Genomic DNA, 17,976 nt, shown 5'->3' on the forward strand with positions numbered 1-17,976 from the left:
TGCAGAACCGTCAGTCCAGAGCCGCAACGCTTCGCCTTCTGGTATCATAATTACCACCAGCAAGCGACATTCTGAAGTCGTTGCAACATCTTTCGGCACTCAACCCAAGGATCTTCACAGGGAACCTCATAACAAAACTAGCTACAGCTGCCATGCTTCCTTTATCTGCGCGCACCCTTCCGGGTGCTCTTTATGGTGAGCAATTATCTGCCTGCGAGTCTTTTGAGCTTCGCTCATGTTAAGCAGCACGACCACGCTTGATCTCATCGATTCCTCGAATCCAACTAGTTGCACATATGTCAACTACTCCAAATAAATCAGCCACAGCGCTTGAGCACCAAGGACATTCCGGCCTGCCGCTGACTGCCTCTGGAAAGATACGGAAGGAGGTACCTCTACCGAGCCAGGAGAAGAAAGAGGGTGCGATGCAATATGTGCTGTTTGTGTCCCTAAAGGATTGGAAATTATATACGTGCCTAACGTTGTACTTAGGACTACCTTGGATCAAGTTGCGAATTGGGCACGTCAGAGCTCTCTTTGGCCTATGACTTTTGGTCTCGCTTGCTGCGCTGTCGAGATGATGCATCTGTCTACCCCGAGATATGATCAAGATCGCCTAGGAATTATCTTTCGAGCCTCTCCCCGCCAGTCAGATGTCATGATCGTAGCTGGCACGTTAACGAACAAAATGGCACCCGCTCTTAGGCAGGTTTATGATCAGATGCCCGACCCACGTTGGGTTGTTAGCATGGGCAGCTGTGCAAATGGTGGTGGCTACTATCATTACAGCTACTCCGTTGTTCGTGGGTGCGATAGGATCGTCCCTGTTGATGTTTATGTTCCTGGATGTTCGTTTACACCCGTAACTATGGTCTCGTGATTTTTATGAACATTTGCTGACCGCTAATCCGAAGGCCCACCGACCTCCGAGGCATTGATGTACGGAATCTTTCAACTCCAGAAGAAGATGAGGCACACCAGAATCACACGCATGTGGTACAGACGCTAGATCTTTGGTATATGTTCTATCCTCCTATTCGAACCCAAGGGCTCAGTTAAGGTAGATGTAAAATTAAAATCATTTCTGTTGGTCAATAAGGCAGGCTAGTTGCTATCCATACTTACAACTATTACTTTGTTAGCTAAAGTTCTTTTACTGCTTCTGTCATACTACTGTATGTCGTGAAGGTCCCGTTTAATTATATAGATGTGGGTGGATATGTCTTTTTTCCTGCTTTGTCTCGAGAGCCACCCCTTCAGCCGAGCCCTTACCTGGCTACCCATTAACAACAACACCTCCATTGGGATGCAAGGATTGCCCCGAGATATAGCTGCTATCTTGGCTTGCTAGGAAGACAAAACAAGTAGCCACTTCACTGGGCTGCCCTGGACGGCCCATTGGCACACTACTGAATTCATCCATTGCAGAACTAGTCATCGTTGAAGGGATCAGAGGTGTCCAGACTAGATAGCAGTTAGTTATCATGCAGTTGTTAGCTGGGGCTAAACTCACTTGGGCCAGGACAAACACAATTCACCCGTATACCTCTTCCAACTTGTTGGTTAGACAAGCCCCTGGTGAACGCAACGATTGCACCCTTGGTTGCTGTGTAGTCAAGGAGGTCAGGTCGACCGATATATGCGTTGACAGACCCACAATTTATTATAGTTGAGCCACTTTTCATGTGCGGAAGCGCGTACTTGGAAAGGTAGAAGAATGGATGGATGTTAGTGTCGAATGTACGCTCCCACTGATCCCTATTAGTTGTATATCAGTTCTGATGATTTTAACACCGGGCGCAGCGAAAGGGAGCTTTCCACTCACTCTTCAAGGCCACTAATATCCCCAATCATGTTCTGAAATCCTGCATTATTCACCAAAATGTCTATGCCACCCATACATTGCATGGCAGTATCAACCACTTCTCGACAACTCTCCTTCTTGCGGACATCCACAGCCAAGCAGTGACAGTCATGTCCTATGCCCTGGACCCTTCTCTTTGTCTCTTGTGCGTCTTTTTCCTCTTCTGGCAAGTAGACAATCAAGCTAGATGCTCCTTCCATTGCAAACAATATAGCAATGGCACGGCCAATTCCAGAGTCACCACCTGTGATGATGGCTCTTTTCCCAGCAAGCTTCCCCGCTGCCTTATACGTCGTATAATCGCCTTCCTCGGTCGGTATGTGGGTTGAAACCGGCTTTGGGTCCTCCAGCTCTTCTTGTAGCCCGGGCTTCTTCTGATGTTGAACGGGGATTTGATGACCTGGGATAACCGATAAATACATAGTTCGATACACTCCGTGAAGGACAGACCTACCTGTTTGAAACTGGGATTCAGTGCCGCGGGCGGCTCTTTCTGTGTAGACTTGCATGATTTAGACTGTTACTTGGCCGTAAGGTGCTGGCTAGGTAAGGTGCGAAGGTACAGAAGGAGAGCTTGCTAACTAGCGATGTTTGGAGCTACCTGCGTCTATTACTGAGTATATTCACAGCTACCATGCAGCATTAAGTATCCTCGACACTACTATTTAGTCAGGCTAATAACTTCGTCAGAGTGACGTCTCCTCGACGTACACTGGAGATCTGTCGCTTCCACCCTCTCTTTCGTCTTCGCTGCTTAACACATCTCTTCTTATTTGTTTGCTTGAAGTACTTCAGAACCTGCACGTCTTCCAATTTTCATTTCATTACAAGGTTATATAGTTGTGACGAAAAGGGGTTTGAAGGAGTCTATTTTCGGTGCATGTGAGAGTGGCGTTCGAACCAAGTTGAAACTACCCCACGACTAAGTACATCTACACGGTATACTGCAGTGTCTATGTGGACGCTGCCTGGTACTTTCTATGTAAATATTTCCCTTCGACATTCTTGACTGTGATTTATCACGCTTAATACCAAGCTCCAGTCAGCCCAATCACTGCGTAGTATATATATGGTATCAATTTCCCATGGTGTTACTCCGAGCAAAGACAGTGTACCAAGTGAACTAACATTATGGATGGTGATTCATTTTTGATCTACCATCAAAGCATTGCACAGCGACTTGACAACAGAAGGATGACTACTGAATAGGTAAGACGTCCAGAGTATATAGTGCTATTACTAGTGTAAAGGAAATGAATTAGAATCGATCAAAACGAATTAGAATCGATCGAAATGTAAAGAAAAAGTGACTGGAAAGTGAGATTAGACTGATTAAGAGCTCTTCTTGGAGTAGGATTGATGGAAATCTAATGCTTTCTAATCTTCTGTAAGTAATTATTGTTATTTTAATCTGAAGCTATCTAAGGCAGAATGAAATCTCACTCGGCTGACTAATATCGCCGCACTAGGTAGGTACGGAGTAATCCGTACCCCAAGTTGGTACGATACATGTCTAGTTTGGCGCTCGTCAACGGTATGTATCGTACTGTACTGTACATACTTCATCATGAATCTGTCCTGGTATGTACGTACCTCCATACTATCTCTTTTCCTAGACTAGGCCATCCTTTCTTGATAAGTAATCCTTTCATATAGCCTATTGACAAGGTTGGTAAGATGAATAGTTCAATCTAGTCTCAAAGACAGTTCAATAAATTGCCCACTACCAAGATTCTGTAAACAAGCCACTATTCTATACTGTAAAATGTGTTTATGTGACTGGTGGCCAATAGTGTATTATTGCAATGATAATTTATCTGTAGATCTATTAGTATAAGGACTGTAAGTAGATTACCCTATAGTGACGATATATCTCTGCCGCGGCCCTAAGTAAAAGTGTCTATAGTTAATTTATATGTAGTAGATATAAAGAACTGAAGTGGTTGAGGTAGGGCGCGGTATAGTAGAGGCCAGGGGCTGGAGCGGCCGATAGGGTATTCAAACATCTCAATACTCCGTACCTTATTGAAAAAAATAGCTATGTATACAGAGTACTTACCGGAAACATAATCTTAACTCGAGTCACCTTTGTATAATTCACTAGATATGCAAATTGTCAACCGGAGAGCGCGTTGAGGCACAATTTCAACAACTAATGCGAATGGTGGAGGCAGAAAGCTGGCCAGCAACGCCAACAAATGTTCTTAGCACGATAAGTATTCATACTTTTAGAGAGTTCATCGATGTGCTCAGTAGATCTCTTCATCAGTCCACATATAAGCAGTAAACTATATAAATATAAGAAACCTGGTATCGTTTATGGATAGCGCGTATTACAACATTGCCACTAGTATCTTAAGGCACAAGTACATAGTGCGGAGTACGGAGTACTAATAATCCATTTATCTGTTTTTCTTTATTTTCCTTTTTTTTTTTTTTTTTTTTTTACCGTCCCCTCATACTTCAAGTGGTTAAACTGTAATTGATCAAGATTGAATGGATTTGCAATTAAATCAAAAAGGATCAAATCATTTTCATCTCTTTCTACATTGAATACATACGCTCTGTATCCACTCAATCGAACCATTTACATATTATTTATTCGTTTTGCGGCAATCTGGACCGTCACGGTGCCATGGCTGGTTTTGCAACGGATCCTACTCTTAACGCAGAATTATCTGCTCCCTGGGCGTTTCTACGCCCTACAGCACAATTAAACGACACCATAGTAGGATCGGCAAAATATTTCCTGGACCCTCTCGCTCTTTCGATTAGTGACGCCCAGTCCGCCCGCCAACGACAGAATAGGAAACGCAAAAGATGCGAGGCAGACCTAGAAAGAAACACCGAAGTATTGCAGTTAAAGCAGTTGTTCGTTGAGGGATTTGGCTCCGATCAGATCTGGGAGCAAGCACTTAGAATCCTTGACTCTGCTGGACAGGAAATCCAACGCGATTGTATGTTAAGTCTTCGACATGCTGACCACCCTGTATCGGAGGAACACTTTACATCTTTCGAGGGCTCAGATTTTGAGGATGAAAGTACCGAAAGCAGCGAGCTGGGCAGTCATATAGAGGGTACCAGGAGCTTGTCAGATGTTGATGAGAAAGGCAGTATGGCGTCAGAAGATCTAGGCGACTCGGCACATGATGCATCGGACTCCCAGAGTATTGACGAGGCCTTGGACGAGGAAAGTGAATCCAGTGAAACTGGTAGTGATGGAGAACAACCCGAGACGTACAAAGAGGACCCTTTTGGGTTGAATGATGGATTCTTCTCAATTGACGATTTCAACAAACAATCCGAACAGTGGGAAAGACAAGACGCCCGGGGCGGCCCAGATGATGATTCTGAAAGTGATGAAGAAGTTGACTGGCATGCTGATCCCCTCGCCACTGGGAACACTAGCGCTTCTTTAAAGAAAAAATCACCGTCAAATGAGACCAATAGGAGTGTCGAGGATAAAAATATGGATGATGACGACGCAAGCGATGAGGAAGGACCAATATTCAACAATGTCAACCTTCAAGATGGGCTAGATTCAGATACAGACGATGCATATCCTGGTACTAACCAAGAGGCGGATTGGGTCAATACTAGTGATATTAAGTATTCTGACTTTTTTGCGCCGCCACCTCGCAAGTCTACGACCAAAAGGTCACGTCCGCTCCCGAAAACTCAGCCAGTTGCTGCAATTAATAGTAACGATATAGACCGTGCAATGGCCGATGTACGACGTGATTTATTCGAGGATGATGCTTCAATTGCGAACAGTGATGTATCCGATGGTGAACTAGGTGAACCTGAAACCCAGAAATCTACACACGAGAAACAACGCGCACGGATCGCCGATGAGATTCGTCGCCTGGAAGCTGCCAACGTTGCAAAGAAAGAATGGATGCTTGCTGGCGAAGCTAAAGCCGCTGAGAGACCCGTGAACTCGCTTATTGAGGAAGATCTTGAAGTGGAAAGAATTGGAAAGCCTGTCCCTGTGGTTACCGTGGAGGTCTCCGAAGACATCGAAGGCCTTGTTAAGCGTCGGATACTTGCCAAGGAGTTCGATGAAGTTATCCGTCGCCGCCCTGGTATCACTGATGGCCAGGTTGGGAGAAAGAACCGCTTTGAGCTTGAGGATTCTAAAGCTCAACAGGGCCTTGCAGAGCTATATGAGACTGATCACCTCAGAGCTACTGATCCTAACTATGTGGATCCTAAGAATCAGAAACTTACGCGCGAGCACGCTGAGATCAGTAGTCTATGGAACGAAATAAGTTCACAATTGGATGCCCTCTCGAACTGGCACTATAAGCCCAAGATTCCACACGCACACATCAACGTTGTTACTGATGTGGCAACTATTATGATGGAGGATGCGCAACCAACAGCTGGAGGTGCTGTTGGCAGTGCAGCAGCTCTTGCCCCCCAGGAGATCTATGCACCTGGGGCTGATGGTAAAGCTTCTGGGGAAGTGGTCTTGAGGAACGGATTGTCAATCTCCAAAGAAGAGATGACCCGTGAAGAGAAGTCAAGATTACGGCGACAACACAGGAAGCAAAAGAAATCTACCACCAGCGATAAAAACCGGCAGTCAGGAAAGGCAGCTGAGAGGCAACAAATCGTGTCGGACTTGAAAAAGGGTGGTGTGAAGTTGGTTGGAAAGCAAGGAGAAGTCACGGATATCCATGGCCAAAAACCAACCGGAACAGGCCCAAGGAGTGGTGCGGATGCACTTAAGCTGTAGCTGATATTGATATTATATGATCGTATGTACTAGTATAGGTATCCGAGGAGATCTTGATTTATACTTTATTTTTCAATTGCCGACGTACAAATATACCTCACTTAAACTCCTCCTAGCTTTATCCAGTTATCCGTCTCTCTTCATCCTTATAGACAGGCGTGCCCTATTTTGAACGTATTGAATATAGGAAAATATTTTCTCGCTTGTAAGTCTCTGCCATCGGGTCATCGCAGACCTCGACTATGTGAAATAGCTTCTTCGCTAATTTCATAAAACGGAGATCCGCCCGTCTACGTCTCTTGAAGCAGAAATAGCAAATAGATTCCGGGCCCAGGAGGTCTTTGAGAGTTGATATCAGCAAAGGAAAGGCCGGCTCAAAATAGACACAGTCCGCGGCAAGTACGATAGCGGGGTGTGTCGGAATACAATCTGGGAGAGACTCCCCCCAGTTTAGCACCGTGGCTGCAACGCGAGAGGAAAGATTGTTCAGCTTAATATTGGCCTCCATTAATGGGAACATTGGTGCTTGATCCGTAATGTATACCGATGACGACCCAATATCGCAACCGCGTGCAACAGCAAGCCCCACGAGACCTCCGCCAGCTCCCAACTCGACTCTAGTATTGCCAGTCAGTACCATAGACCCCTTATAATTCACTGGAACTTAGATGCCGGACGAACATGGTCTTATTGTTAAAGTCAGATCGGTGCTGATGTAACAAATATCTTGCTAGTACCATGCCTGCCGGCCATAGCTGGCCTCCGCATCCTTCCTTAAGATCTTCCTTGATTATTAGGGGTTCTTTCAGTAGGCCATCAAACGAAATTTCAGCGTGGCCAACTCTTTTGGGATCCCTTGCTGGAACAAGCGACTCGCTAATATCGAAAGACTCACTGAGCCCTGCTTGCTGGTCGGGTGAATTGGAACTTTCCATCATGCTCAATATGGAAGAATCACAAACAGATGGGGCTAGTAATAAGACTACACTCACACAGGAGCTGTGCTTTTTCCGTTTTCCGTCTCTGAAACGGGGAATATCGTTTGTAACAGGAAATAGAGAAAAAGGGAAGAACCAGGAGGAAGTAGATTAAATAGAGAAATAAGGTAAAAAAGCGGGTACCCAAGAAAGAAAATGGTATGAAAATTGGAAAAAATATAGCTTTATGGAATGTTTGTTGTGGTGGGTTAGGGCAGGAAAACACCGAATAGATTAAACACAAAACCTAGATAACTACTATCTATACTTAATGTTGCTTTGTAATAACATATATCCCAAATGTTATTTAAAACAAAAGGCAAGGGTGGAAGTAAGAATCAAGGTGTGCGTACGTACTGGTACATGTACTCCGTACTACGGAGTAAGTATCTATCAATGTTAGGTAAACTACTACTCCGCAGTACTAGTATCTACTAATAACAGGGTACAGCCAATGTAGTTCATAAAAGAGATACTTATACCGCCTTGGCATGCTCATTGTGATTAGCCTAGTTCTAATTGTATAGTTTACTGGTTCAAGGATAGCAACCTGAGATAGCACCCGATCCTGCATAGTAATTTCAATTTTTCACTAGCGGTATTGGTCTTGCATTAATTATTCTACCAGTATTTTCTCTCTTTAAACAAGAATAGTTCATGATTAGTAATCAACAACAGATTCTCAGCTTCTCTGAGTTGAGGTGTACTGAGTTGAATGAACGAGATCTCTTCAATGTCCCGTATCTAATAGGTGAGTTGTACCTCCACTTCTTTTAGTCTAGGCCTTCTACTACGGAGTATATCTCCTTACATAACCTGGAACCAAATGCCAATGTGGTCAGAAGATGTTCTAACTAGTTCAACGCCTAACACAAAAACTTAACAACTACTATCAAAGTACATCTAGAAAGTACTTATTCTATGATACAGACATATAGTCAATGGAATATCCTGCAATGGAACTCGCAACTTAGTGTATCTTGTTCAAAATGGCCCAGGCTTAGGTCACCTCTAAAGTATTCTAGAAATGAAAATCGTTTCCTCTCATCTGTCGGCTGACGTCATGGTGTTACCCCTCCCCACATTAACACATACTGTACGGAGTAGTACTAGTTATACTTAATTAAGGCGACCCTACTAAATAGTAGTACCCGCCGATCCAAGCAATGTCGGGTCATTGGCCCGCCAAACTACTAGCCATTGAATCCAGGTTCTTCTGTCCTTGGATCATGACGACGTCATTAAACGTCTGCATTAAATGATGGCAACAACATGTGACCTGTTCCCTGAGCTTTAGAAAAGGGCTGTCCTGTTCCACAAGTCAACCTTCTCAGAAAAGCATTTGGAACTGGTTGAGTTTCACTATAAGCTCAGATCGTCTCTATCAACAATCAGACCTTCAATTCGATTTCGACTGTAGGCTAGGCTCCTACCCGCACTCTTGACACCATGACGACTCTTCACTGTGAGTACTGACGACCATCTTCTCCTATTCTTCACTGCCGAATGCTAATCGATAATGACCAGATCTGCCTCCGGTGAAGCCTTCTGCTATTGCTATGGGCACGTTCTTCACACACACCGCGTCCTTGGGCATACTGGCTCCTGTCTTCGGTGACACTTACCATCGCGCCCAGGCCGCCAACACGAAAGAGGAATTCATCAAGTCTAAGGAGGCTGCCGGGGCTGCCGCAGCCTGGGGAAGCTCTCTAATCGGGAGTGCCATGCAAACTTATGGAGTGGCTGCTCTGATTAATGCAACCGGGACGCTGAGTTACAAGGGCGCGGCGTATCTGGGAAGTTTGATTTTCATGGCTAGCTCTGCTCCAAGTGTATGTGTTGTTTGTAATTCGGGTTATAAAGAAGAATTATTGTGCTGACATCAGATGATAGTTCATCAGCCAAATTTTTACCGAGAAGCGGCCTCTGGATACAGTTGCTGTAGGTGCTGTGAGCCGAGTCTTCGAGACAGTCGGGCTTAGTTTGTTCCTGACTTGGTGGGGTACACGTACGAATCCTTTTGATTAAGAATTCCTCTGCTATGTCTGAACATGATATTTGTTGGAAGGGCTATCCAACTTTGTAGCCACGGTTCATGGGTATACTTAGTACATGTTCTGGTGTCATTCAGGGTATTAATGTTGTAATGTGGAAGATAAAACACATGGAATCTGTAATTTAAAGCCACAAAGGACAATGCGATTGCCATGGAAACCATAGCTTGAAGTATCCAAGATATTTAAAGACTGGGATAAAGTAATCTTGGGGTACGGGGGTACCTGTTACTACCAATCTACCTTTCTTGATCTGGCTACTAAGTAACTAATAGTTATCTGTATCCTCTCCACCAGTAGCAGTTCGTCGCCTCCTAACGTTATGCAAATATGCATATATCCAACGCTCCAAAAGGAGAAAAGTAAAAATAAAAAACTAATACTCATAGAAGTGCGAACCATTAGTGCTGCCTACTTATGGAGTCTCATATACACTATTTATCGCCCCGAGTACGTTTTGGGTATAATAGTATAAAATTGAACAGCAGCAAGGGAGGCGGGAGTGTGGAAGGCAAAAAGAATGCGATGTAATATTCAATCTCTAACTCGAGTGCATCATCAGACAAATGTGCGGCAGGGATATCTTTTCCTAGTGGTTAGTTTAGAACACGCACGAGGGATTAGGTCAACTTACACATTGGAATAGCCATGATCATGATCAAGCTGATACTTGGAACCTGACGGGTTCATATTGCAAGGCTTCGGCGGCAAACCATTGGCCTTTAAGACACCCTGAAAACCCTTCTTATCCTTCTCAAAAAAGCTAGCCAGACCGCGTTCTTCTCCCTGCTGCTTGACTGAAATAATTTGCTTCTCTCCTGCTTCACCGATCTGTAGAATATCGTCCTTCGGTGCTGCCTGGCTGCCTACGGTGAGAAGACCGACAGCATCTGCTTGGCTCACAGTGCTAAGCTTAGGGTAACTCCTCCGAACATCACGCTTCCAATAAGGGTTGTCCGCAATATCACCGGCCGGAATGGTAACCGGGTCGTCATAGGAAAGAGGAGGAAGAGCTCCAGGGGTCGGTAGACGAAACTGGGCGTTCAATGGAACACCTGTTGAGCGATTGGGATCAATCGAAAGAAGGCGGCGAAGACGCTCCCAGATGCCGGTGGATTGAAGTGTGTATTTCTGGCAGGAATAGACGTTTAGATAATACCTTAGTCTGGAATGTATGTTAGAGCTCTTTACCTTGTGAACGGCGACGACATTCGATGCGGACTTCGCTGCCTTGAGAATCTCGCGAGCCATGATAAGATGCACTCTCTGTTAATGAATTAGCTTCAGGACCTTCTCAGAATAGGTAATCAATGAGATGGGGCGAAATAAAAAATAAAAAAAATAGGTCATTGTTGTTTTATACCTTCCCAAAGATAGAAATAGAACCCGAATGAATTAAGTCAATTGTCGTCCTGTGGTGAAATCGAGCTGTCGGGTTAGAAACGTCGCCGTGTACGGAACAACTATATTTCCGCCCACTGTTGCAGTCCGGCTGAGCCAATGGCGCGAGGGCTATTGGTGAGTACAAATTGAATACTGTAGATTAAATCAAATATAGTTACGACCACAAAGTTGGAAGGGAAACATAATTTGGAAAAGTCTAAACTGGGAATATTGTAAGAATGATTGATACCACTACTTGGGTTGTTTGAGCGGTTCGCCAAGCGTTACCAAATAGGCTAACATTGAGGAGCACTGCTCCGGAGAACTGGCAAAACACAATTTTACATACATTGTCTATTACAAACGAATGCTATGGGCTCGGCCGTAACCGTAGTCATTTGGTAGATAGCCACTTCGAAGGGGATAGAAACAACAAGTAGTCCTGCCTGTGTAGGTGCGGTTAATTCTGTTTCCCTATGGTTGCTGTCCTTCTGGTTGCCTTAGCTGGTGATTGAAGCTGTCAGATACCCGACTTTGAACCGTTACTACTGGAGTTCCTTGCAATGAATTGCCGCATAGCCTCCACTGTGGCATCTGGGCCACCACGCTGCAGTAGCAGAACAGTACCTTGCTTATCTACAGCGAAAATGCCCCTGGCTGTTCCTTTAGGTGCCTTTCTGAGCCCCAGAGCCGCAATCAGTGAGGATGCAGTATCACAGAGGAGAGGATAGGGCAGACGTTGTTTGGCTTTGAAGGTGGTGTTTGCTCTTGGCGAATCCGCAGACAGTCCATAGATGGAGAACCCAGTCGAAGTCAAATAGTCATAACTGTCGCGAAACATGCAGGCTTGCTTTGTACCTGGAAGATATATAAGCCTTTTTTCCCAGAGGGATCATGAAAGGGGACTAGACCACAACAACGATTATGATGAGAGAGTGAAAGAAGGGGAGGAGGGAGTTTGAAAAACGCGGGAGAGGAAGGGAAAGAAAGGCAATTGACATGGGATAAACATTATAACAACCAAGCGATCGTTTGACTTACAGCCGGGGGTGGAGGCTCTAGGATATGTAAAGAGCACAACACCTGATTTGCTCTCATCAACCAACTTATTGAGTGTTGTCTTTATGCCATCATTTGTTTCAATTTCTCCACCAAATCCATCCAAAATAATTTGGTTGCCGACTTTGAGTACCTCTTTTGAGATCGTGGATGATTCTTTCTCCTGGAGCACGCCCTCCAGTACAGTGTTTGACCGTTGGCTTTTCCTGGTCCTTTTCTCCGCGAGAGGCAATTGAGTTGGCGCTTTGCGCTTTCGAAGCTCAACCATATTTCGTGATGGTTACTGTTAAATAATAGTGGCGTGGGAAGGAATAAGACAGTGGTGTCGCATATGTTTGTCATCTAATGTGGCTGGGAGCCAGTGACTGTACGTGCCCTGCGCGAATTACCTACTCCGTGTGATTTCACAGTTAAGGTTTTCGTCAGCATTCAAGACAACAAAACCACAGTACAGTGGTTGACAGCTGTGTTCGCTATAACCGGCGCCCAAGAATATAGAGTAGCGTCTACCGGCAATGCAAGATGTGTATTTATAAAGGATATTATATTATGGTGGATGGAATCAAATATGACTTAAAACTGCTGGAGCTAGCTTAATACGCTATGCGTATACATATCAGCTGTGGAGTTATCTGTTGTCATTGAATGCCAATCATCTTGAGTATGAAGTGGGTAGGTACGTAGTACACAGTAGTTTTTCTGAAGTACGTACTAGTATGTCCAAAAACCGTTAAGTCCATATTACCGCTGATGTGGGTTTTCTGCCGAGAACTCCCGATCCAGGCTGCAAGCTGAGAGGTAGGGAAGGAGGAGGGAAAAAAAAAAAAAAAAAAAGAGGCAATCCCATTTTGTCATTGCACACCGGAGAGTTGCGATCGCCACTTGCTTTCATCGTCTAGACTGGATAGCCTGTTCTTCAAGCTGATTCATTCCTCATCTTGTAGAATCGGATATTCACTTCGTTCTTGGCCTGCGTAGTCTTTTACTCCGTTATAATTTCTTTGCTGTCGCACTCTCTTAGTCCTTACTCTTTTCCTGTATCGTTTCCAAAGAGCTTCAGTCATTCGTTGCCATTTCAGTCCATCGATTCCCTGCGGGCTACGCGCTTTTTATATCGCCGTTTCATCCATTGCACAACACGTCTGCCCCTCCCCGGCCCGAGTCAGAAGCAGCAGCGGCAATCTTTCATCAATCCCACTGATCGAAATGAAGGTTTTCTCCTCGACTTGTACTTTCGATTACTCTTGGGAGGAGGTATCAGCGGCGAACTGGCGCAAGTACTGCCCGTGGAATGACAAGTCCACACATGTTGTGGCTGTAGATACATTATCCCGGTCTGTCGACTCAGAAACTGGTATCGTATGTTGTCCTGCTTAATCACCGCAACCAAAAGTTCGTTAGGGTGACTAACTTCTGTATCATTGTAGTTGCGCACAGAGCGTCTTATCACATGTGACCAATCGGTACCGCAATGGGTTCTTTCTCTTTTCGGAGGAAGCGCTACTTCGCATGTTTACGAGATTTCCTACGTTGATCCGAAATCGAAGAAAGTTACAATGTGCTCGACCAACCTCACATGGTCCAATGTTCTGAATGTTCAAGAGACTGTCACCTATCAACCATCCTCAGCGAAGCCGACTTGTACCACGAATTTCAACCAGGAAGCAAAGATCACTGCACTCTGCGGCGGGTGGCAAAAGATCAAGAATAAGGTAGAAGAGGCAAGTGTGGAGAGATTCAGTCAAAACGCCAAAAGGGGTCGAGAAGGCTTTGAGGCCGTTCTTGAAATGAGCCGACGGGTATTCGGTGAACAACGTGAGCGTGAGAACGACAAACTTCAGTCATGACTTGTCCAGTGTTCTATATCCATGCAAGACTGGAATTCAGCACTATAAAATGGGGCATTTGCATATACCGGCGTCAATACTGATTGTTTCCAAGCGTAAGGTGCAAGTTGGCGTTCTTAGTCGTTTTCTGTTTCTTATGATTCCTCTCTTTTCCCTTGTTGGCGGCATGGCTTGACTATGCTTGTTCAATACTTATTGATTGTTTGACTAGCGATGACTGACTGTATGGTTATAACGCACTGTTACTCGCGAGGCATATGTCCCTCAAAAGTTTTTTTCTATTAGCTTGTGCTGCTCTGGGATCGTGAAACGTATATATTACACGGTTACTTGAAGGGTAGCAAATGATTTTGATACCTCGTTTCTGCCGTTATCGATAATGGCTAAAATCAACTGAATGAAGCTCCGCAGGGTATTACTAGGTAGGAGCGCTTATTTATAGATGATATCGTTTAGGTTAAGTGTTGAGACGTGCCCGTAGTTAACCTAAAAGACCCCCGAGGACAACTCGGCTTACCCCCGAGACTTCATTCTTTGCATTCATTCGGCTCGCATCCTCGAATTCCCGTACAACCCCTGCTACCATGATCTTTCGAAGCTTAGCATCGGCCTTGGAGAACATCTCACCCAGTGCAACAGTACAAACGGAAGGGGTTGGAACCAAAGATATAAGTCGAGTATAGCAGTCTATCAGCACGTCGCATAAAGTTACGAACGTTTCAAAATAATCGGGTTCGAATGGTAAGGATGGCGTCAGGAGATAGGAATACTCTTCGCCAGGGAGAAGCTCCGACGCTTCAGTGTGGGGAAAAGAGATGGCAGCGGCTGCTGCTGAAGCAGACGAGGTTATATTACCCGTCATGACCTTTAATTCAGATGGGTCGCTAGACTGCATGGGTAGACCAATCTCGGTGGCAGAACTAGCTCTTCTAGTCTTGGTTCCCGCATGCGCCGCTCTCTTTAACATCTGCGGTATCCGTGCTCTAGCAAGTGTTGACGAGGAGCTTCCATCAGGAGGGTGCACTTGCTGGAATGCTTCAAATTCAATCAAAAGTGCATTGAGTGCCCGCAGATATTCAACAGGGGTCGAGCTGACGTCTAGAATTGGCGGGAGTGATAAGCCCAGGAGAAGGTAATTTATCGCACGGCGAGAAAGCTTGCGGGCTTCGAAGTAAGGAATTCGACCGATATCAGCCCGAGAAAAGTGTACAGTATTGAACCAGTAAATGCGGCCTTCGTGCCTGAAAAGCCGTCAGCGACTCGTGCCTAGTTCATGTATCTCTCAAAGCCATAATGGACTGACGCCTTTCTTAAGTAATCTAAAGTTGATATTCGCTTCGTAGCCATATCATGAATATGCTGATAGATTGCTGCAGCGCTCTGTGGCCCGAATGACCCCCCTCCACTGGTTAGCGGTGGAGGGAGAGAACCAACAGTGGTTTCGTGGCCTATGCTCGATTTTCCAGTGTCTCTGCGAGTCAAGGTAGGGGCAAAGGTGGACGAGATCATGTTCGACATGTTCAACGGAAGAACTAGTAGAGACAGGAGAAGGTCAAAGTAGGCAGAAGTCTACCCTCTGTTGGCGTCCGAACAAAGCAGGCTCAGTAGCTTGCTGTTTCTAGGGATAAAAAGTTGGAGTGATAACAGTGTACTACGACTTTCACTGATAAATATGATTTAATTACACCCGATAAGATTTACGATACTCCACTATTTAACCAACTAACCCCCTGCTGGTTCGACAAGGTCATGGCTGGTAGCACAAAGTGGTGAAGAGTAACCTACTTGAATATTCTAATTATCACGTACATAGCCAGCGAACAATTGGCATTTACTGATATACTTATATATACTCCGTTTTTGTAGAGTATGATGGAGCGGTACTGTATGTGGTGGGCATAAGAATTAGTAGGTACGAACATCAATCACCCCTAGTGGGTATTTACAATTGCGGACATTCTCCGCAACCCCGTGGCCCTTGGGCCTTCCTATGAACGTTCGCCCCTCCCCCTCTTCAACACTTCAATTATGGTTGATAGTTCCCTTTTGGGTCTATTACCAGCGCTGAACTGACATTACTCTTATTTTGTATTCACCCCCACCTATCTACCTATTCCGCACTCCTCCTGGTGTAAGGGCATTCCTAAAGAATGGCAGGAGGACAATTACTATAAAATAATAATCATTCTGCTAATCATCAATTGCTGACAGCAAGTACTTCTCGCGTCTTTCTGGTGCCCCGCACCAAAACAGAGAGGGGAAAAAAATGAGTACTCCCAACGAAGATCCTGTACCCCTGCCAGGGCAATGGCCAGTTGACCCTCAATATGATGTACCAATTGCTGAAGACCGTATATGGGTGGATGGATGCTTTGACTTCAGTCATCACGGTGAGAAGCGAAATCTGCTTACATGTCTGATACCGGACTCTAATTTAAGATGAAAATTGCAGGGCACGCGGGTGCCATGCTTCAGGCACGTAGGCTGGGAAAGGAACTCTATGTTGGTGTGCATTCTGATAAAGCGATACTCGAGAACAAAGGCCCAACTGTGATGACTTTGAATGAGCGGTGAGTAGCTCAATTCAGCATCTCTTTTGCGGCTTGGCTTGCTGATCCTGATTCCTCGTATATTTAGTGTATCTGCCGTTGAAGCATGTCGGTGGGTAACTTGTTGTGTTCCCCATGCTCCATATGTGACACAGTTACCATGGGTGTCTCATTATGGCTGCAAATATGTTGTCCATGGGGATGATATTACATCTGATAGCAACGGTGACGATTGCTATCGATTTGTGAAGGCTGCGGGGCGATTTCGTGTGGTAAAAAGGACACCTGGTATCTCCACTACTGACTTAGTCGGTCGTATGCTCTTGTGCACGAAGGGCCACTTTGTCAAAAATGTGAAAGGCACACTTGCCGGCGAGGAAGGATCTGGGAATCAAGAGGAACGGCAGTTAGCTGCCGCTAACCTTATGCAAAGAATTCGCGATTATGCCACTGACGAGACTGGTTTGCAGCCTGGCTCTCCAGTATGGATCTGGGCTGGCTCGAGTTCTGCCAAGCTTGACAATACTACGGAGGAGCCTGGATTATTCGAAACAATTTCAGCTGGAAAGCCAACTAGACCAGGACAGCGAATTGTTTATGTTGATGGAGGCTTTGATCTGTTCTCTTCTGGACATATTGAATTTCTTAGACAGGTTTTGGCACGCGAGGAAATGGAAGGTCGTCAGCGTGGCTGGTACGACCCTGAAGAGAGAGAGAAAAGACTCAGGGAATATGGAGAAGATTATGGCCCGGCTTATGTTGTTGCGGGCATCCATGACGATGGTGTAATCAATCATTGGAAGGGCTTCAATTACCCTATCATGAACATATTTGAGCGCGGACTTTGTGTTCTTCAGTGTCGTGTAAGCCATGCCCCTCTGCTAGTGCTGGTGATCACCCCGGTCGTCTTATTAACTGCCCTTAGTATATTCATGCCGTCATATTCTCTGCTCCTTTCTCACCAAGTGAGCCCTACCTAAGAGCAATGCCCCTAGGTGTCCCGGATGCTGTTTATCATGGACCGACTACATTTATTCCACTTACATATGATCCTTACACCGCCCCTAAAAGAATGAGCATTTTCAGAGAGACAGGTAGCCATGATTTCCAGCATGTGAATGCCGGCGAAATAGTTGGGAGGATCCTAAAAAGCCGTGAGGCTTATGAAGAGAGGCAGCGGGCGAAGTTGCAGAAGGGAGTCATTGAAGAGCTGACGAAGGCTAAGGAAGACTCAATACATTAGGCGAGCGACTCTAGTCCACACCACGGTATGTGCGAGATGTAAGCATTGTTAACACTCGTTGATTGATTTGTATGCCTTGATTCACATAATAGAGACTGAACCTGTAAGGGAAGAGTATTAACTTATATTACTCATGCTTGGCTGGACAGTATATCTTCAGCTCTAGCTGGTTTCGATGCAGACACCTGATAGAACAGTTAACCCTCACAAGCTACCGTATTGCTTTACATAAACAAATCTACTACACAGTTCTCTCCCC

The 17,976-nt window shown here is 45.2% G+C and overlaps 10 protein-coding genes across 10 annotated transcripts; 5 read left to right on the forward strand and 5 right to left on the reverse strand.

The window, feature by feature from the left end:
* Positions 1 to 49: 49 nt before the first annotated feature.
* On the forward strand, positions 50 to 1,143 carry BDV27DRAFT_71412 (NuoB/complex I 20 kDa subunit family protein). Its single transcript, XM_032077384.1, has 4 exons — positions 50 to 195; positions 247 to 439; positions 493 to 848; positions 915 to 1,143. Exons 1-4 carry the CDS (start codon positions 153 to 155, stop codon positions 1,007 to 1,009), a joined length of 687 nt encoding a protein of 228 aa, XP_031921357.1. The 5' UTR covers positions 50 to 152; the 3' UTR covers positions 1,010 to 1,143.
* Positions 1,079 to 2,476, reverse strand: BDV27DRAFT_71419 (oxidoreductase, short-chain dehydrogenase/reductase family). The gene is made up of 4 exons (XM_032077385.1): positions 2,319 to 2,476; positions 1,826 to 2,264; positions 1,514 to 1,758; positions 1,079 to 1,464 (listed from the first exon to the last, which is right to left on the reverse strand). The coding sequence occupies exons 1-4, from the start codon at positions 2,371 to 2,373 to the stop codon at positions 1,277 to 1,279; spliced, it is 927 nt and encodes a 308-aa protein (XP_031921358.1). The 5' UTR covers positions 2,374 to 2,476; the 3' UTR covers positions 1,079 to 1,276.
* Positions 2,477 to 4,361: 1,885 nt separating this feature from the next.
* BDV27DRAFT_137983 (rRNA-processing protein MPP10) lies at positions 4,362 to 6,652 on the forward strand. Its single transcript, XM_032069117.1, has one exon. The coding sequence runs from the start codon at positions 4,500 to 4,502 to the stop codon at positions 6,603 to 6,605; it is 2,106 nt and encodes a 701-aa protein (XP_031921359.1). The 5' UTR covers positions 4,362 to 4,499; the 3' UTR covers positions 6,606 to 6,652.
* A 32-nt stretch (positions 6,653 to 6,684) lies between these two features.
* BDV27DRAFT_137986 (putative methyltransferase-domain-containing protein) lies at positions 6,685 to 7,801 on the reverse strand. Its single transcript, XM_032069118.1, has 2 exons — positions 7,287 to 7,801; positions 6,685 to 7,222 (listed from the first exon to the last, which is right to left on the reverse strand). The coding sequence occupies exons 1-2, from the start codon at positions 7,541 to 7,543 to the stop codon at positions 6,769 to 6,771; spliced, it is 711 nt and encodes a 236-aa protein (XP_031921360.1). The 5' UTR covers positions 7,544 to 7,801; the 3' UTR covers positions 6,685 to 6,768.
* Positions 7,802 to 8,866: 1,065 nt separating this feature from the next.
* On the forward strand, positions 8,867 to 9,802 carry BDV27DRAFT_137988 (DUF1761 domain-containing protein). Its single transcript, XM_032069119.1, has 3 exons — positions 8,867 to 9,047; positions 9,110 to 9,414; positions 9,476 to 9,802. Exons 1-3 carry the CDS (start codon positions 9,032 to 9,034, stop codon positions 9,608 to 9,610), a joined length of 456 nt encoding a protein of 151 aa, XP_031921361.1. The 5' UTR covers positions 8,867 to 9,031; the 3' UTR covers positions 9,611 to 9,802.
* Positions 9,803 to 9,859: 57 nt separating this feature from the next.
* BDV27DRAFT_71464 (putative NADH-ubiquinone oxidoreductase 21 kDa subunit) lies at positions 9,860 to 11,014 on the reverse strand. Its single transcript, XM_032077386.1, has 3 exons — positions 10,828 to 11,014; positions 10,271 to 10,767; positions 9,860 to 10,219 (listed from the first exon to the last, which is right to left on the reverse strand). Exons 1-3 carry the CDS (start codon positions 10,885 to 10,887, stop codon positions 10,195 to 10,197), a joined length of 582 nt encoding a protein of 193 aa, XP_031921362.1. The 5' UTR covers positions 10,888 to 11,014; the 3' UTR covers positions 9,860 to 10,194.
* A 312-nt stretch (positions 11,015 to 11,326) lies between these two features.
* Positions 11,327 to 12,747, reverse strand: BDV27DRAFT_137992 (thioredoxin peroxidase DOT5). Its single transcript, XM_032069120.1, has 2 exons — positions 12,061 to 12,747; positions 11,327 to 11,877 (listed from the first exon to the last, which is right to left on the reverse strand). Exons 1-2 carry the CDS (start codon positions 12,344 to 12,346, stop codon positions 11,540 to 11,542), a joined length of 624 nt encoding a protein of 207 aa, XP_031921363.1. The 5' UTR covers positions 12,347 to 12,747; the 3' UTR covers positions 11,327 to 11,539.
* A 397-nt stretch (positions 12,748 to 13,144) lies between these two features.
* Positions 13,145 to 14,166, forward strand: BDV27DRAFT_71475 (putative mitochondrial protein sorting (Msf1)). The gene is made up of 2 exons (XM_032077387.1): positions 13,145 to 13,437; positions 13,506 to 14,166. Exons 1-2 carry the CDS (start codon positions 13,285 to 13,287, stop codon positions 13,923 to 13,925), a joined length of 573 nt encoding a protein of 190 aa, XP_031921364.1. The 5' UTR covers positions 13,145 to 13,284; the 3' UTR covers positions 13,926 to 14,166.
* A 240-nt stretch (positions 14,167 to 14,406) lies between these two features.
* BDV27DRAFT_150589 (uncharacterized protein) lies at positions 14,407 to 15,434 on the reverse strand (the record flags this gene model as incomplete). The annotated part of the gene is made up of 2 exons (XM_032071241.1): positions 14,407 to 15,166; positions 15,229 to 15,434. 2 exons carry the CDS (start codon positions 15,432 to 15,434, stop codon positions 14,407 to 14,409), a joined length of 966 nt encoding a protein of 321 aa, XP_031921365.1.
* A 442-nt stretch (positions 15,435 to 15,876) lies between these two features.
* Positions 15,877 to 17,761, forward strand: BDV27DRAFT_137995 (ethanolamine-phosphate cytidylyltransferase). The gene is made up of 5 exons (XM_032069121.1): positions 15,877 to 16,013; positions 16,137 to 16,315; positions 16,378 to 16,495; positions 16,563 to 17,337; positions 17,400 to 17,761. The coding sequence occupies exons 2-5, from the start codon at positions 16,192 to 16,194 to the stop codon at positions 17,715 to 17,717; spliced, it is 1,335 nt and encodes a 444-aa protein (XP_031921366.1). The 5' UTR covers positions 15,877 to 16,013; positions 16,137 to 16,191; the 3' UTR covers positions 17,718 to 17,761.
* The last annotated feature ends 215 nt before the right edge of the window (positions 17,762 to 17,976 follow it).

Source organism: Aspergillus caelatus, assembly GCF_009193585.1.
Source record: "Aspergillus caelatus strain CBS 763.97 unplaced genomic scaffold BDV27scaffold_346, whole genome shotgun sequence".
Lineage (NCBI taxonomy): Eukaryota > Fungi > Ascomycota > Eurotiomycetes > Eurotiales > Aspergillaceae > Aspergillus > Aspergillus caelatus.

Excerpts from the sequence above, each read along its gene's own strand:
- BDV27DRAFT_137983 (XM_032069117.1), top strand. The coding sequence starts at position 4,500 with ATGGCTGGTTTTGCAACGGATCCTACTCTTAACGCAGAATTATCTGCT.
- BDV27DRAFT_137986 (XM_032069118.1), bottom strand. The coding sequence starts at position 7,543 with ATGATGGAAAGTTCCAATTCACCCGACCAGCAAGCAGGGCTCAGTGAG. Across the intron at positions 7,223-7,286 it reads GACTTTAACAATAAGACCAT|AGTCGAGTTGGGAGCTGGCG; the intron begins GTTCGTCCGGCA and ends TGGCAATACTAG.
- BDV27DRAFT_137995 (XM_032069121.1), top strand. The coding sequence starts at position 16,192 with ATGAGTACTCCCAACGAAGATCCTGTACCCCTGCCAGGGCAATGGCCA. Across the intron at positions 16,316-16,377 it reads CTTTGACTTCAGTCATCACG|GGCACGCGGGTGCCATGCTT; the intron begins GTGAGAAGCGAA and ends TGAAAATTGCAG. Across the intron at positions 17,338-17,399 it reads TTTGTGTTCTTCAGTGTCGT|TATATTCATGCCGTCATATT; the intron begins GTAAGCCATGCC and ends AACTGCCCTTAG.
- BDV27DRAFT_71464 (XM_032077386.1), bottom strand. The coding sequence starts at position 10,887 with ATGGCTCGCGAGATTCTCAAGGCAGCGAAGTCCGCATCGAATGTCGTC. Across the intron at positions 10,768-10,827 it reads ATGTCGTCGCCGTTCACAAG|AAATACACACTTCAATCCAC; the intron begins GTAAAGAGCTCT and ends TATTCCTGCCAG. Across the intron at positions 10,220-10,270 it reads GATCATGGCTATTCCAATGT|ATATCCCTGCCGCACATTTG; the intron begins GTAAGTTGACCT and ends CACTAGGAAAAG.
- BDV27DRAFT_71475 (XM_032077387.1), top strand. The coding sequence starts at position 13,285 with ATGAAGGTTTTCTCCTCGACTTGTACTTTCGATTACTCTTGGGAGGAG. Across the intron at positions 13,438-13,505 it reads TCGACTCAGAAACTGGTATC|TTGCGCACAGAGCGTCTTAT; the intron begins GTATGTTGTCCT and ends GTATCATTGTAG.
- BDV27DRAFT_71419 (XM_032077385.1), bottom strand. The coding sequence starts at position 2,373 with ATGCAAGTCTACACAGAAAGAGCCGCCCGCGGCACTGAATCCCAGTTT. Across the intron at positions 2,265-2,318 it reads TGAATCCCAGTTTCAAACAG|GTCATCAAATCCCCGTTCAA; the intron begins GTAGGTCTGTCC and ends CGGTTATCCCAG. Across the intron at positions 1,465-1,513 it reads TTGTGTTTGTCCTGGCCCAA|TCTGGACACCTCTGATCCCT; the intron begins GTGAGTTTAGCC and ends ACTGCTATCTAG.
- BDV27DRAFT_137988 (XM_032069119.1), top strand. Across the intron at positions 9,415-9,475 it reads TGGCTAGCTCTGCTCCAAGT|TTCATCAGCCAAATTTTTAC; the intron begins GTATGTGTTGTT and ends ATCAGATGATAG.
- BDV27DRAFT_71412 (XM_032077384.1), top strand. The coding sequence starts at position 153 with ATGCTTCCTTTATCTGCGCGCACCCTTCCGGGTGCTCTTTATG. Across the intron at positions 196-246 it reads CCTTCCGGGTGCTCTTTATG|CACGACCACGCTTGATCTCA; the intron begins GTGAGCAATTAT and ends CATGTTAAGCAG. Across the intron at positions 849-914 it reads TGATGTTTATGTTCCTGGAT|GCCCACCGACCTCCGAGGCA; the intron begins GTTCGTTTACAC and ends GCTAATCCGAAG.
- BDV27DRAFT_137992 (XM_032069120.1), bottom strand. The coding sequence starts at position 12,346 with ATGGTTGAGCTTCGAAAGCGCAAAGCGCCAACTCAATTGCCTCTCGCG. Across the intron at positions 11,878-12,060 it reads TAGAGCCTCCACCCCCGGCT|GTACAAAGCAAGCCTGCATG; the intron begins GTAAGTCAAACG and ends TATATCTTCCAG.